The sequence below is a fragment of the Osmerus eperlanus genome, chromosome 4 (assembly GCF_963692335.1).
Source record: "Osmerus eperlanus chromosome 4, fOsmEpe2.1, whole genome shotgun sequence".
Taxonomy (NCBI): Eukaryota; Metazoa; Chordata; class Actinopteri; order Osmeriformes; family Osmeridae; genus Osmerus; species Osmerus eperlanus.
Genome location: NC_085021.1, coordinates 14,353,227 through 14,367,827, shown reverse-complemented (window position 1 = coordinate 14,367,827; position 14,601 = coordinate 14,353,227). Strand labels below are relative to the sequence as shown.

General features: G+C 41.3%; 3 protein-coding genes across 4 annotated transcripts; all 3 read right to left on the bottom strand.

Moving 5' to 3' along the window:
* Positions 1-35: 35 nt before the first annotated feature.
* Positions 36-2,776, bottom strand: LOC134018964 (2-epi-5-epi-valiolone synthase-like). Of its 2 annotated transcripts, none has more exons than XM_062459374.1 (5): positions 2,505-2,776; positions 1,341-1,974; positions 798-1,037; positions 386-635; positions 36-261 (listed from the first exon to the last, which is right to left on the bottom strand). In XM_062459374.1, the coding sequence occupies exons 1-5, from the start codon at positions 2,609-2,611 to the stop codon at positions 122-124; spliced, it is 1,371 nt and encodes a 456-aa protein (XP_062315358.1). In that variant the 5' UTR covers positions 2,612-2,776; the 3' UTR covers positions 36-121. The 2 variants fall into 2 exon arrangements, with proteins under 2 accessions (XP_062315358.1, XP_062315357.1); XM_062459373.1 differs by having other exon boundaries at positions 386-638; positions 2,505-2,775.
* Positions 2,777-2,879: 103 nt separating this feature from the next.
* Positions 2,880-4,570, bottom strand: LOC134018267 (myoD family inhibitor domain-containing protein 2-like). The gene is made up of 3 exons (XM_062458149.1): positions 4,441-4,570; positions 3,459-3,692; positions 2,880-3,270 (listed from the first exon to the last, which is right to left on the bottom strand). Exons 1-3 carry the CDS (start codon positions 4,517-4,519, stop codon positions 3,011-3,013), a joined length of 573 nt encoding a protein of 190 aa, XP_062314133.1. The 5' UTR covers positions 4,520-4,570; the 3' UTR covers positions 2,880-3,010.
* A 906-nt stretch (positions 4,571-5,476) lies between these two features.
* On the bottom strand, positions 5,477-13,038 carry LOC134018959 (forkhead box protein P1-B-like). Its single transcript, XM_062459369.1, has 16 exons — positions 12,567-13,038; positions 11,129-11,286; positions 9,203-9,334; positions 8,984-9,073; positions 8,726-8,849; positions 8,474-8,603; positions 8,238-8,342; positions 7,953-8,040; positions 7,793-7,870; positions 7,400-7,604; positions 7,217-7,293; positions 7,008-7,109; positions 6,754-6,881; positions 6,576-6,621; positions 6,278-6,429; positions 5,477-6,167 (listed from the first exon to the last, which is right to left on the bottom strand). The coding sequence occupies exons 2-16, from the start codon at positions 11,270-11,272 to the stop codon at positions 6,005-6,007; spliced, it is 1,764 nt and encodes a 587-aa protein (XP_062315353.1). The 5' UTR covers positions 11,273-11,286; positions 12,567-13,038; the 3' UTR covers positions 5,477-6,004.
* Positions 13,039-14,601: the final 1,563 nt, after the last annotated feature.

The window sequence follows — 14,601 nt, the reverse complement described above, 5'->3', positions numbered from 1 at the left end:
GTGAATATAGATAAAATCACTAGTTTCTATCAGAATTGAAGTTTGATTAGCTTTATGTAATAATTCAATAGACCAGTGCACATAACATTAACACTGCAAACTAATCTTAACTTTTCAGTTATCATCTCCTGTTGTGGTCATCTCTCTGGAACTCCTTGCCAGCATTATTGGTGTTTATGTTTTGTTGTCTAACACCAAGTTCATCACTCCATCTCTGGAAAGCCTGGCACAAGACATCATCGCTGATATCGTGGAAGATTTCTGTTCATACGAGAGAACGGAAAGAATACAAATGTGTCAACTGAAACAGCAAACCACAAACAGGTATAACATTCTGTTTGATAGGAGTGTGTTGTCTGCCACTGAAAGGTGTTCCTGTTCAGACCTGCACACCCCAGCCCTGTGGGTAGGGGCATCCTCAGACAGCCAGCTGAATGCTTTAGGCGGTTCCCCAGAGCCCTCTGCACCAGGGCCAGACTACATTCCTGGTGCCAAACAGGCAGCTCCAGGCCCAGCATACACTGAGTTATTCTGGCCTTCTCCTCCACTGTCAGCAGCCCCCTCTGGTGGGCTATGTACACCATGAGGGACATGTCAATGTTCACAGCCTCCCCATGGAGCAATGCAGGCAACACCTTCTGCAAAAAAGGGACAGATAGTGTCAACTAGTGTCAGTTGCATAGATATACTTTTTTCTTATACATTTGAATATGTATAAGTATAATATGAATATATATAACATCCTAGGTGAAGTGTTTCCTTCAACACACTCCTAAGACATTAGTTATTGACTTCACCATCTCCAACTCTGGACTGATCAGGTGACCAAAATCCACCAGCCTGTCCAGGTCATCCTCCCACAGGTTGGGAGCCAGCTCCTCCAGCATTGTTTCTATGGCAATACGTGTGGATACGGAGGCATCATCCTCATGGTCGTCAAGGCTGGTCCTATCAGAGGACTGGAACCTGGAGTCCAGCAGCTTTCTGCCCTCCTTCTCCAGGATCTCAAACAGACCGTGATGTTTCATCAAGGCCATCTGTGTCACACAGGATCTTGCAGTTAGACTTTACACAGCAGTTATACATAGCAATTATATCTTGATGTGAGTTGTCTGAGAGTAGGTTTTAGGTTGCTGTAGATGCAGAGCCTAGAAAGGTTGCATGTACCATTACCTAGATTCTAGGTGGTGTTTCTGGAAAGCAACTCTATCGATGGTTTCAGGATTATGTTTGGCAATCATCAGATTTAGGTCATTTTAGGAATATTACATCATGCATATACTGTTTTAGTCCTCTACACTCTACTCTTGTCACATGCATGTTCAGGCAGTGATGTGTACCTTCAACATTTCTGCCATCCCATTAGAGATCTGGCGGCGTGGAATTGTTTGGATAAAGGAACGATCTAAAAATGTGGCAATAGGAGGGATGTAACTCCCAATCTTGTTCTTTCCATTGGCAAAGTTCACTCCGGTTTTTGCCCCTACGCTGGCGTCAATGTAAGCAAGCAGAGTGGTCGGTATGCGAATGTAGGGCGTCCGTCTGCGGTACAGAGACGCTGCTAAACCAACCACGTCCAAGCACACCCCTCCACCAATGGCTATGATAGGCTCAGAGCGTCTGTCAATCCCAAACCTGTGGACCTCCTCCAGGACCTTGGTCACCAGGTCCATAGATTTATTCTCCTCCGTGGTTGGCAGAGAGAGTATTCTGCAAACAACATTTCTGGCCTCAAAGTATTGGGTGATCTGCAAGCCATAAAGGTGATTGACAGTTTCATCAATGGCAACAAAGCGCCTTATAGGCTGGGAGTTTCTCCTGATTGCCTTGAGCTCCTCTTGGTCCCCTATATGACCCCATAACAGGGTGTCATTCCCCACATCCAGAAGGTTGTGACACTGGATAACCCTGTAGGTGAACACAATAGGGCTGACCACTGTCCAGGTGTGTCCGTGTTCTGACTTGCTCTCAAAGCTGAGGATCCATTGTAAAGATAACACAACAGAGAATAATAGTTTTTTGTTCAATAAAAACGGTATATATATATGTATAGGCAAGGATGCAGTAATGGATATATTTTGATCAACTTGAATTATTACTTAAAGAAGGCCTGCAGAATGGGTTTACAGTTTTTTTATTGCTCTACTATGACCACTGCACAACTCAAATGACAGCTGGGCCAAAAATAGAAAGATATTCCACACTGTCCTTTTCAAGACACAAATATAACCCATGCAACTCATGTTTACTATTGTACATAATTTCATTACAAATATTTTTTTATTTTAGTCTTCAATGCTTTTGTACAAAATCTTAACTAATAAATTGATAATTTAAAATAATATGTTCAGTAAACCAATAGTTTTTGGTGTAAACAGGTTCCAAATTAAAAAACATATTGAAAAAACATCCCATTGGTCATATTACCAATGGGATGTTACACAGTGTATAATATCTCCAACTTTTCAACTAATATACATAATATAATGTAACTGGCTACTTACATTTTTGAAGCTGAAACCCGGCCCGCCTTCTCACACTGTCCCACTTGTCGAGTCCATGTCCCATTCACTTGTTGTAAACTGAACTCTGTTCCTGGATACACAGCCATATCACGACTTTCGTTGATAGATGAGTGTATGCTGTCCGTACTTTCTTGAGAAATTAGTTTAACAGGCCTGGACCTTCAAAGAAGTTCACCACAAGAATATAGAGAAGGATCATGGAAAGGTTTGAGAGAGTCTTGATGCCTGACTGATGGTAACACAAGTTGAGAGAGGAGCCAAATATAGTTTTCAGATGCTTGGGCTCTTCAAATCTGAGCATGGTTTTATCCATAGTGTAATAAAGATGACAATTCACACTCAGTACAAGTTCTTTTATGATCATTTAATCACGTCAGTAAGAAATGCAATTGGGAATTTTAAGTGCTCTGGATACTACATACCATCCCATAACTACCGTTAAAACGTAATGATACAAGAAAATACAAGAATAACACACAGCAAACTCAGCGAAAGCAGACTTCAGAGATCTCCATGGCCAGCTCCAGGAGCTCAGCGGTCTCCTGACAAGCACTGCAGCAGCCACAGTCCAGCTTCAGGCTGCAGCTGCAGCAGTCTCCTCCTTTCTCCTGCTCACTGGCAGCATTCCTGTACTTGAGGGAGGGGAAACAGCGGCCCACGGCCCTCTCACAGGTGTCTGGCAGCATGGCCAACAAGTCACAGAAGTGACAGTAGAGGCACTCCAGCAAGATGGCCGCACAGTCATCTGGGAAAATGAACAAAGAAAATGTATGATGCGTGTATCTTAGGAGATTGTGTTGGATACGGGAACCAAAACAATATTAGTTTACATGAAACTTCAATACATGTAATGCATAGTTAACAGACATATAAGAGACACAATATTGCAATTAAAATGGTGTTCACTAGTTTATCTCAGAGGAAACACGGTACCTCCTGAGTCAGGCTGGTGGGAATCCAAGGAGAAGAGGCCACTGCTGATGTTGTACTTGTCAGAACACAGGGAAAAACTGGATTCATCCCATCCATTGCCTCCCAGGGGAACCTGGTAATGGAGATCTGTGTCCACCTTGTCTGCATCCTGTTCTGATATGGTGCTCAGGCGGCGCACTCCACTGACAACGACCTTGCTCTTCACTCTGGGTTGGACCGGAGGAGATATGTCTCCTTCAGAAACAAACACAGACAACTTCTGACTTCCAAAGCATACTAGCTAAAGTTTAAGTGTACCCAAGCAATTCATCTAATTCATGGTGACTAAAACACTATCCATCCTTAGCCACCATCATCATCATGTCAAAGTAATCATGTCAAATCATCTCCATAATGATTTTTAAAACAGGAATCAGGGGGGAATCAGGTGGCTGAGCGGTGAGGAAATCGGGCTAGTAATCTGAAGGTTGCCAGTTCGATTCCTGGCCTGCCAAATGACGTTGTGTCCTTGGGCAAGGCACTTCACCCCACTTGCCTTGGGGAGAATGTCCCTGTACTTACTGTAAGTCGCTCTGGATAAGAGCGTCTGCTAAATGACTAAATGTAAATGTAAAACACAATGTCAGAGAGGCATGGACTAAAGTAAAGGGCTTTAATGGAGGCACAATGACCCCTGTAGGTTTAATGAGAAGTGTTTATCGATTGTCTCCTTTTACTGAGATCCTGTTTCCTCCGTTGCACATCAACATGATAAAGTACACGCTCTTCAAAGCACAGAGGTACATCAGTGAAATGTGTCAATATTGTATGTATTTTGTATCTGTTGGTATATTTATGCATCCGTATGGGTATCTGTGATCACTTATCAGACAATATAAATAAAATAGACTCCTCGTTGCCCTTCATGCATCACTCATTGACCTGCCTCAATAAAACAACAATCTTTCCAGCACACAATAGCGTGACTATTGAAATAACTTACCTTCAATCAAAGGGTTCTTATCATTCCTGGCATTGAAATAATCTGATTCCTCTGGAGAGGTTTTTGATTGTGTTGACATCTGATAACTGTAAAGATGTATCTGTCCATAGAGGCACAAGCATCCAACACTAGAAAACGATATCCTGTTTGAAGCCCAGATGTTCATAGACCACTGCTGCTAACATGAACACACCCCACATGGATCCTGACCAATAGGGTAACAGATAACAATGTTTTATGAAAACTACATTATTATGGTAATGATACAATCCACAAAGAATGTATTTAGAGAATAAACAATATGCACTTTAGATGTATCGGTTGAGTTGCATCCATTGTAACCATTTTAGACAGTGATACACGTTTCCTTCCATACAGGGTCTATACTGAACTACACATTTTATTGTGGACTGGATTCTATACTTCACCCTGACACTTCTTGAAGAACACTTATTTTTATTATTTATGTTTACATCTCTATTTTTCACTTGTCTCTCTGCTGCTGTCGCACCCCCATTTTCCGGCCTGGGGATTAATAAGGCAGTATCTTATCTTGACTTATCTTTGACCGCTAACTACTTCAATAACTACTCGTCAATACATTTTATCCACACGTCACAATACACTGACATCTGGAAAATGTCAACCCATACTATTCTGCCTGGTTTATTTTATAGGTATGGTCTACAGTTGGGGATACTGTAGATTACAGCGTAGATATTTGTTCTGCCAGATCTGGTCGTTTTATTCTACACTCCATCCATGACTGTTATCCCACTGATAACAGTCATGTCAGTCCTCATACCTGCTCCTATACACTGGGTGGATAATGGAGGACATTTGTCCCTCTTAGTCATCACAAAATGCCTACAAATTTATCATAGGGTTTTATTCATTGAGACAGGCGTACAATCATGATAATGTGTCTTATAAAATGTCAAAGAAGGTTACAAATTCAAAAATCCCACATTAAACAATGTTTGGGGTAGTGAAAGGAAACAAATAGTACATAAATAATTCCATCTCACCAGATAGGTTAAGTTGTCTTTTTGTGATTCAGCTTTAATAAATACACATCAATCTTATTTGCTGGCAGTGTATATATTTTTGTTTGTAAATTAACCATGTACATTTATTCAGTCATTAGTTTCATCACACATGGAAAAAATCCTACCTGCTACTGGAGATGCAGCATAGTGTGAATAGTTTAAAGGGATATCAGACAACACAAAGTGCCGACCATGAATATTCCCTTTACTTTGGTTATTCTACAAAAAAAATTCTACATTGTAAAGCTTCAAAATAACAATATATATATATATATATATATATTACTTGAGGCTGTAACATTAAGCTTACCATCTCTGCGTAGGACAAAATTGTTTCTTTATTGTTTCATGCGCTACTGTCTTCTGATATTACATACTACACTGAAACAAAAAAAATCCTTAAACTGTGATAAAGTCTTTTCTCAAGAGGAAATGTGTTGTGTTGTCGTTTAGTGGGCCATTAGGCTTAATATATTCTAGCTGTCAGAGTGGAAGTTTAGCTGTGGAGATGTTGGTCAGAGAGAAGGCAGGTGGTCCAGCTGTAGTCTTTGCTTCCCTGGACTGCCAGCTTCTTCACCGTGGTACACTCCAGGGCTGGGACTGTACTCATCTATACTCTCAGGAGATTCAGGCGGAAAGCTCTCACAGATTTCTTCCTCTTCCTGCTCGGCTTTGACACTGGTTAGACACAGACGGATGACAAAATAAGACAAAAAAGAAACAACTGCAGGCAGTCAAATGAGAGAGTATCTCTCATAGGCCACAACGACATGAGATGGGAGCCTCACGTGGCTTGCAGAGGAGAGTGTTCTGCACTGCTGTCACCCTGGGATCCAGCTCCGTAGCAGAGAGCCTCTTTCATCTCCTCCTTCAGCACCAGGGACAAGGCACTGAGAGGGATGCATCCCATAGAGGCTGGGTCGTACAGATGAGCTGGAGCCTTAACAGTACACAGTTCGTTAGTTTTATAATACGCACTCAATTGAAATCCCTTTTTCCCATGAGGTAGGTTAAATCAAGTTTACCAAAGGTAACTGTTTGGCTGGAGATGAAGGAGCAGAGAAAGCACTGATCATTTTCACTTACCTGAGCAGTAGACGCAGAGTTGTGAATGTTCTTCAGGGAGGAAGACCTACAGTAACAAATACATACACATTAATGTCTTCCGCAAACACACTGATACCAATCAGCACTGTCTGAGGTGTCGAAAAGAAGTCTGAACATGAATAGGCTAGGCTGGAGGGCTCTGGTATATTCTGCCTACCCACTGCCAGTTGATTTCTGAGGCCGTCTCCTATGAAACTCAATTTCATCCACGGTCCAAACAGCTCCCTTCACGTTCTCTAGACGCACAAAACACTTGTGGAGGCTGAGATTGTGTCTCACAGCATTCTGCAGGATCGGGGCAGTAAAAACGGAATAGGGCATGTCAACTACAGGGGTTCATGTTAAGAACATTCAATAGTTGAATTCAATTCAATCATTATTATAAAAAAATTACAATAATAAGAAGCTAACCTTCCAAGTAGCTGCATTGCGTCTGAAGTATGCAAAGGTCCGTGTGAACCAATTATAGATTTCATTTAGTGTTAGCTGTTTGTGCGGTGACTCAAATATTGCCTGGGAAATGAGAGGGAAAAAAAACAGTAAATAATACTGAAGTATCTCTGATACTTACAACAAGTCAAAAGTTTAAATAGTGACAAGGAAATGAATGGTTCCTTTACCTGTCTTATGAGCGAAGCGTATGTATATGGAGGTCTAACCTCAGTGCGAAGGTAGAACTCTTTATTTGGAACAATATCTGTAAGAGATCAAACCTCATTGTTTTACCCATGAAGATTGATGAGCAATGTTGTTGCTTTTCCTCTGTAGCAAACAACAAACAAATTTGTTGGTTTCTAACTCACCTTGACTTATAGGCTTGCTGTGCTTGTCTGAGTATCGTCTGCATCCCGGGCTACCGCCAAAAGGGCTGTTGGGGGTGACCACAGACGACTCTGACAGCGGTGTGAGGGGTGTGGAGGGTGTGGTGGCACTCTGAGACAAGCTCATGAGAGGAGGGACTATAGGAAATGTGGCTTGGGGGAAGGACACACTGGGCACAATATTTACCTGGAACAGTGAAAACAGGAACAGGATAATGTTTGTAGTTTGTCGATCACTTTACTGTGCACAGATTCATATCAGTTGCACTTATTAAGTTGTACTTCCTTCAGGGAATCCTCAACCCAGAGGAAAGCATTAAGCGGTTATTTACTAAAAGCCAAGCTATGGAGGCCATAACATGTCCACAGACTTACTGGTTGCACAGCTGGTTTTGGTTCAGTGGACTTCAGGTGAGCCATCATTGCCTGTAGTCGCTCTTTGTCTTTTTTTAACTGCAAAAGGGAGAACAACATCAATTGTGAAAGGAAACTTTGCCTACACGTGTAAATTGGCTAACAACATACCCAGGTTTACCTGCAATTCCAGCTGTTGGACAACCTGCATCTGCACACGACACTGTGCGGTGCTCTTGTCATCCAGTGTATGCTCACTGTTCAGGTGTCTGGGAACAGACGTTACAGAGAATGGAACACAAGGTGATGGTTTAAAAATGTGATCCGCTGTCAGAACACTTGCTAATGGATAAGAGAACACAAGAGGGCAGTATAGTTACAGGGTGTCGTTACAATTAGGGGACAGGGTCCAACTTTTAAAAAGGATCATCATGCATGGAAAAAAAATACAAGAATTGCAACTTACTTAAGAAATGCCTGAAAGTCTCCAGAGACAGTTTCACAGCCTGGCCATTTACACATGCCATGGCCATAGAGAGGATGTGTGTTCTGGGCAAATTCTTCCAGAGAGCTGTAGACGCACACAACCAAAAACAATGCCCACACACAGCGAGTCAGTTCAACAAGAGTATGTGGATGATATTCCATAATTTGACACCAAATGTTCAAGCCACCAAGATCAGCTATGAAAACAGAACACACCTGTCAATCTTTTTTAGCGTGTTCAACCCATGATGTCCATTAGTGGTGGACTGCTGGCTGTGAGGCTGACTCTTCTGAAGAAGGGAGGATATCTCTCCATCAGAAGACAACTTGGTGCCATTTTCACACCCTGCAATCACAGATGCAGGCAGTAGTTTTTACCATTCAGTCCTATTGCTGATAAAATGCCAGTAAAAGGTGAGGCAGCAAGCAAACCTGGACAAAAGGAGACAGATAGTAGGAGTGATGTACCCTGGGTTGTGGAGGGGCTGATGGGCAGGACGGACAGCAGGCCCTGCCTCTGCAGACTGAGCAGGTGCTGCTGCTGGACTTGGAGGAGCTGCTGCTGGAGAACAACCTGCTGGGCTGCCAGCTGCTGTGGGGGAGCAGAGCACAAAAACACAGACATTTCTGGTCATGTACAAAGACCTACAGAAGCTCAGTTCGCCTAAAAGCCAGTGTGCCAGCAAGAGAAAAGCCTTGGTTTCCCTGGATGCCAGAGCAGTTTACCTCTTGACTGGAGATCCCAGAGTGCTTCTGTTCTAGAAGCTGGACACTGACTTGATCCTGCTGTTTCTTAAAGAGCTCTTGGATTTGCTGCTGCAAAAAAAGAATGATCTTCATTCCATATAAAAGGTATCAACATAGAAAATCTGACCAAAGACAATTCTAATGATGCCTTTTTAATATAGTCAGACTGCTGTTCTTTTTTGCTGGTATCATTCCTACCTGGTGTAACATGAGTGCTTTCTGCTGCTGAAGTAGGATCTGGAGCTGCTGAGGGCTGAGGAGCTGCTGCTGGAGGATCTGCTGCTGGAGAGACTCGACTGGAGGGGTCATCATCGACACTGACACTGGGAACTGGAACACAGGTGGACATTAGTCCCAAGAAGCATAGTACTACACAGCTGCAGTGTAGAGTTCCAACTTCTGATGACAGAACTGGGGTTCTTGTTGAAATCTCTTGCAGTCAAACAACTAAAGTGGAAACATTATGCCTTACAAGGAATTGCACGGAAATGCACAAACATTCACCACTGGGCACCAAGCACTAGCCCCTCCATCTCCCTGTCTGTCAAACACTTCCAGCTCTGGGGATGTTTACAGTGAACTTAAACAGAATAATCAAAGTCACATAGATATATAAATAATGTATAAGCTGGGATACTGGGCATGTTGGCAAAAATAGAACTCCGGATTGCATTTTAATTAAGCTTTAACCAGACACAAACAGTTCCCTCTCAAGGCTGGGTCTGTTTTGGATGGAATAAACAAACTGCTGGCAGAAGTTACAGAGGCTTAAAGCTAACAAAAATAGTGTATTGCCTTGTTAGTTTGTCCTTTATATGCACTAGTACAGGAGGGGCTGCTCGAATAAAGCCTCCGGTGTTATAACTCATATCAAGAAAGATTGTGTGTCATTGAATCTGAAAATGCTAAGAAGAAATACAACCATCAATCATAATTGATTCTGTTTACAACAGAGCCACTCCACAATGCATTTTATGAGGGACAATCATTTACTACCTCCTAAGCATTTTAGATAAAGCTTATCACTGTGCTATTGGCCTATTTTACACACCACCATAAATGCTGTAGAAGATCAACCGAAACACAGATTTTGAAGAAACACAGTGGACTACACAAATGAAATGAAATTATCCTTCAGCTCTATCTGTTGGTTTCTGTATTTTTGTTATGAACACCAACACAACAAAAAGCTAATCCCTGTTACCATGACAGCAGACAAGTCTAAACATCACTTGTTGTTGTTATTGTCGACAAGAACCCACATACATGAAGTAGCCTAAACACTGATATGTTTTAGGCAAAGGAGGATGTGTATGCCAAGACGATATAAAAAAAGACTACAACTAGCCTACTACCGTAGTCAAAGAAATTATGTTTTTTTAAATAAATCTAAATGATCAACAACCGCCATTTCTGCCTCCTTATATCTTATGGCTAAGAGAAACAAAAACATAATTCAAAAAAGCATGCAGTGTCATCTAAAGCTATTTAATTAAGATGGTTATTATATTCAAACCCACTACTACTGTCACAAACATAAAAATAACCAAATTAACACTGTTGTATAAATCAACAAATTAATACTATAATTTCCATTAAAACATTAGGCTTCATAACCATTATTGTGACAAACCTGATAATGTCCATTTATAGAGGTTGTCTGCAAAATAAAGGCGAGGTCTGGCTAGTCGAGAGATCTGTGAACAGTGTCGCACTGCCTAGCAATCTGACAGTGTAGCCTACTTGTGTTGTTGTGCTGTATGCATAAACAAATCCAACCAATCAGACACATTCCTCCTCTAGCTGGACCCCTCCCCCACTGAGCCAGCTAGCTAGCTACACCCCCCCCCCTTCCCCAGCTCTGTGTTCTCTCCATCACCAGAAAAACAAGAGCACTGAACAGACACACAGAGGGTGTTTTAAGGAAGAGAAAGATGTCCTGCATGAGAAGTTAAAGTAACAGCCTACTATATTTTTGGTGTAAATTAACCTGTTTGCTGTGTTAGAAAAACAGTGACATAAAATCAGACTCTCATCCATTAGCACAGCCCAAGCAATTGTTTCTATTAAAATTAAATATTCTGCAAACCAGTTGAAGCATTGTGACAGTATAAGAGTGATAACCTGGTGTTGCTGAGGGCAATCAGCCCCAGATTCCTGTTGAGATAGAGTTTGCCTGCTCATCCAATTATCATTCTCACTGGTCCCATTCTCCGTCTGATTGACTGGACTGCTGTTAGTGGTCTGATCTGACCCAGACTCATGCATCTGGACTTGCTGACCTGAGGAACAGACCAACAACATCCTTCAGCAGCTGGACAAGATAAAACAAACTAGGATTGCCGAGTATTTTGACTGAGGCCTACATTTTCCTAGTGTTAAGAAATCAATCCAAAAACTTTTTTTAATCAATACAGCGATGCAAAATGCTCTTACATTGATCTCGATAGCCATGTGTTGCAGATCAAATGACACAATATTTTCGACAGAGCTTCGTGCAGTCGCAGTGCTTTCACAATTTTAACTGAATTATTGAAGGTTTGTTTACAGAGTAAACAGTCCCTCTGGGCTAACTGATTGCTGCCATGGCTACAGTAAACAAAGAGGCTCTGCGCTGGTGTTTATGAGCAAACACATATTCCTCCTTGAGCCATTTACTAATAACCAGGTGGTGTGATAAACAGCTCTGGCAGGTAGCACACCCAATAGACATAGGCACACCCAGTCTCTGCTAGTGCTAGCACAATGTAAAGAGAATTTAGATAATTGCGAAATAATTGCGAAACTGGACGAAATTTGATCAAACACTACAATAATTTAATTGTATTATACAAGTTAACTTATGCATCAACATAGTTTGTGTTCATCTGACCTGATCCAAATTAAGCTTTAATCAAAATAATTATTTTTGGATGCCCTTAAAGACAACGCCAATGCCACTTACACTATTTGTTGGTAACAGGCCTTGGGGTTTTCATCATTCCTAACACTGTAAAATTTGAACATCTGACAACTGGAACCTAATACAGTACACACACAGGTCTGTTTCTGACTAACGCACGTCCAAGCGAGTACTGCATTTGATCAGGGATTGTCAATCATATTTTAATGACATTTCAAAAAGGGCCCAACAATAAAAAAAAGTGTTTAAATATTAGCTCTAGCTATAATTGTCTGCTACCGTACTGTACCTGAAGTAGACCTGTACCTGTAGCCTACCTGTGTTTGTAATACCGAGAACGAAAGCATTGTTTGTAGCTGGCTAACTGTAACTACATTATTTAGCTAACGACTTGTAGAGTACAGTAACTAGTACTTGTCGCTAGCTCTAGCTGTCTACTAGTAGGCTACTGTAGGAACTAATGGTACAGTACAGTACAGTATTTGCAAGGCTATCTTTAGTAGTTATCTGGCTGTTTCTCATTCCCAGCAGCATCGCTTTGTTTTTATGCTAGCCACGGTGACGAAGCTTACATCATATTCATATTTCGGGATGATGACTTTCCATTCCACACATATTAATCTACTCAACTAACGTTACAGTACCTACCTACCAACATACCGTTTAGTTTTGGAAGTCGCAACAGACCTGACTTGTCCCCGCCCGTGCAACAAACAAGAGTGAGAGATCCCTACTTAACTTAGCTTAGCACAGTACACAGCCTAACTAAGCTAGACTAGTCCAGTACTAGACTACTGTAGTTAACTTTCGCTACAATACTGTATCACTGCGTTTAAAAGCCCCGGGTCGCACGTGAATATTACATTAGCTCACCGGATAAACAGTTGTGCTAGTTGTAAATACAAGCAAATTGTTCTTCTACTTTGGCTGTGGTGGCTAGCTGTCTGACTTAGCTAGGCTAGCTCAAGCTCTACCTACAATAGTTTCCGACTAATTGCTAGCTAGCAAGCTAGCCAACAACAAGATGCTGTACGATCAGCTAGCGTCTGACTGAGCCTGAATGTAACCCAGTTTGCAACCCGTTGTAGTAGGCGGGGTGAATGTTAGACCTTCATCGCAATATCTCCATAATGAACTTTCAAAAACTACTGTGTCGGCAAAAATACCATTGTACAACAATTCGAATCCAAACGGTCGAATCTGCAAAAAAAAATAAAACATGTAAAACTAGAGAGGGTACAATTGTAGGGTGTGCTTGCTTGCGTCGGTTGCACAGGGGTCCATTTTTGAATGACATTTTTACAACTGATATTTCTGTATATTTTATATAAAAATGCATACTTATTATTTATAAAGATTACATAGATTTAAAAGCATTTTTCTGCGGCTCATTTACAACTGAAAATACGAGTGAAGTGTAGAATGAAATAGATGTCTTCTCATTTCCCCTGCAAGAGGCAGCCTCATCGTTGAATCAAAACGAATAAATTTGGCAGACCGGTGTAAAAATTGACCTAATCTCTATGACTTAAACGTCCTTTTAAGTTTTTCCCTTCTCGTGATATTTTAAGGAATTTAGCCTACTCATATTGCATTCATTCATGAATAAAGAACCCCCTTTGAAGATTATTCTATGACGTTACCCGGCAGTAGAAGATGGAATCGCGATTCAAACAGTACCATCTGCTAACTGAAAATATGCCCTCAAAAACGTAAATAAGCTTGACATTTATTTAGTGGAAAATCGCTTTCATAAAAAGCTCACTGGTAGCGATCATTGTCAGTAAAAACGCCAAGTGCGATATAGCCCTGTGTGGAAAAGCTTCCCCGGTAAATTGTACTACTACGGTACAGTACTACAGTAGTAGACTACTGCTGTGTTCGTTCGTCTTGGTACAGTAGCGATTGCGTTGGTTGAATTGGATTCAACGTTCCGTTGTACGGTTTAGGCTGAAATTAATTATTTTCATGAACAGATTGACAAAGTTTAGGCTGTGGCAATGAAGTTCAGGTTAGTAGTTAGATAGACTTTTGATTTAAGTAAGGGGAGTGCCGAACATGTTCTGTCACCGTTTGACTTCCTAAACAGCTGTGTATGTTAGTAGTTTTTGTCGTGTGTCTCGCATAGGCTACAGCGTTGCAGTGATACACTGGATTGAAACCACAGGTAATGATAATTTCACCCACAAATCGTTTACTTGTAATCTAATGTCATAATAAATCCTACAACGAAAATGTATATGTGAGGAATGTTTATTTTAACGATTGAAAACAGATAAATCATAGACCACTGTAGTATGTGTTGCCCGGGCAACAGAGGCTAATGTCATGATGCTAATATTTCAGTGAAATAGTAGACTACCGTTTCCGAAAGTAGATGTGGGCTTACTTCCTTAATAATATCAGATAATATTGTACATTACACATCACAATTGTGTGTCATATCACAAAGTAAAATGAGTAAATAGTTATCACCCTGGCCTCTTTGCTTGTGGCGTTCCTGCAGCTGCCTTGCAGTAAAGCTATAGTTAGCCTAGCTATCCCCCAAGTTAACAGATGCGAAACGAATGTTCTGCTACAGGTAGTCACGCGTGTTTTCGTGACGTTAGTGACGTAGTGACGTTAGTAACGTCAGTGACTGTGGCTAGCAAATTAGCCACCGTTAGCTTCACTTTTCGCCACAAAAACTTAACTT

What these genes read in the sequence shown, in the direction of transcription:
- LOC134018959 (XM_062459369.1), bottom strand. Translation starts at nt 11,272, where the DNA reads ATGCATGAGTCTGGGTCAGATCAGACCACTAACAGCAGTCCAGTCAAT. An exon ending in TCCAACAGCTGGAATTGCAG is followed by an intron (nt 7,871 to 7,952) that starts GTAAACCTGGGT and finishes TCCCTTTTGCAG; the next exon opens with TTAAAAAAAGACAAAGAGCG. An exon ending in ACGCTTCGCTCATAAGACAG is followed by an intron (nt 7,110 to 7,216) that starts GTAAAGGAACCA and finishes CTCATTTCCCAG; the next exon opens with GCAATATTTGAGTCACCGCA.
- LOC134018267 (XM_062458149.1), bottom strand. Translation starts at nt 4,519, where the DNA reads ATGTCAACACAATCAAAAACCTCTCCAGAGGAATCAGATTATTTCAAT. An exon ending in TAAGAACCCTTTGATTGAAG is followed by an intron (nt 3,693 to 4,440) that starts GTAAGTTATTTC and finishes TTGTTTCTGAAG; the next exon opens with GAGACATATCTCCTCCGGTC. An exon ending in CCACCAGCCTGACTCAGGAG is followed by an intron (nt 3,271 to 3,458) that starts GTACCGTGTTTC and finishes TCATTTTCCCAG; the next exon opens with ATGACTGTGCGGCCATCTTG.
- LOC134018964 (XM_062459373.1), bottom strand. Translation starts at nt 2,611, where the DNA reads ATGGCTGTGTATCCAGGAACAGAGTTCAGTTTACAACAAGTGAATGGG. An exon ending in TCAGTCCAGAGTTGGAGATG is followed by an intron (nt 639 to 797) that starts GTGAAGTCAATA and finishes CCTTTTTTGCAG; the next exon opens with AAGGTGTTGCCTGCATTGCT. An exon ending in CACAGGGCTGGGGTGTGCAG is followed by an intron (nt 262 to 385) that starts GTCTGAACAGGA and finishes TCGTATGAACAG; the next exon opens with AAATCTTCCACGATATCAGC.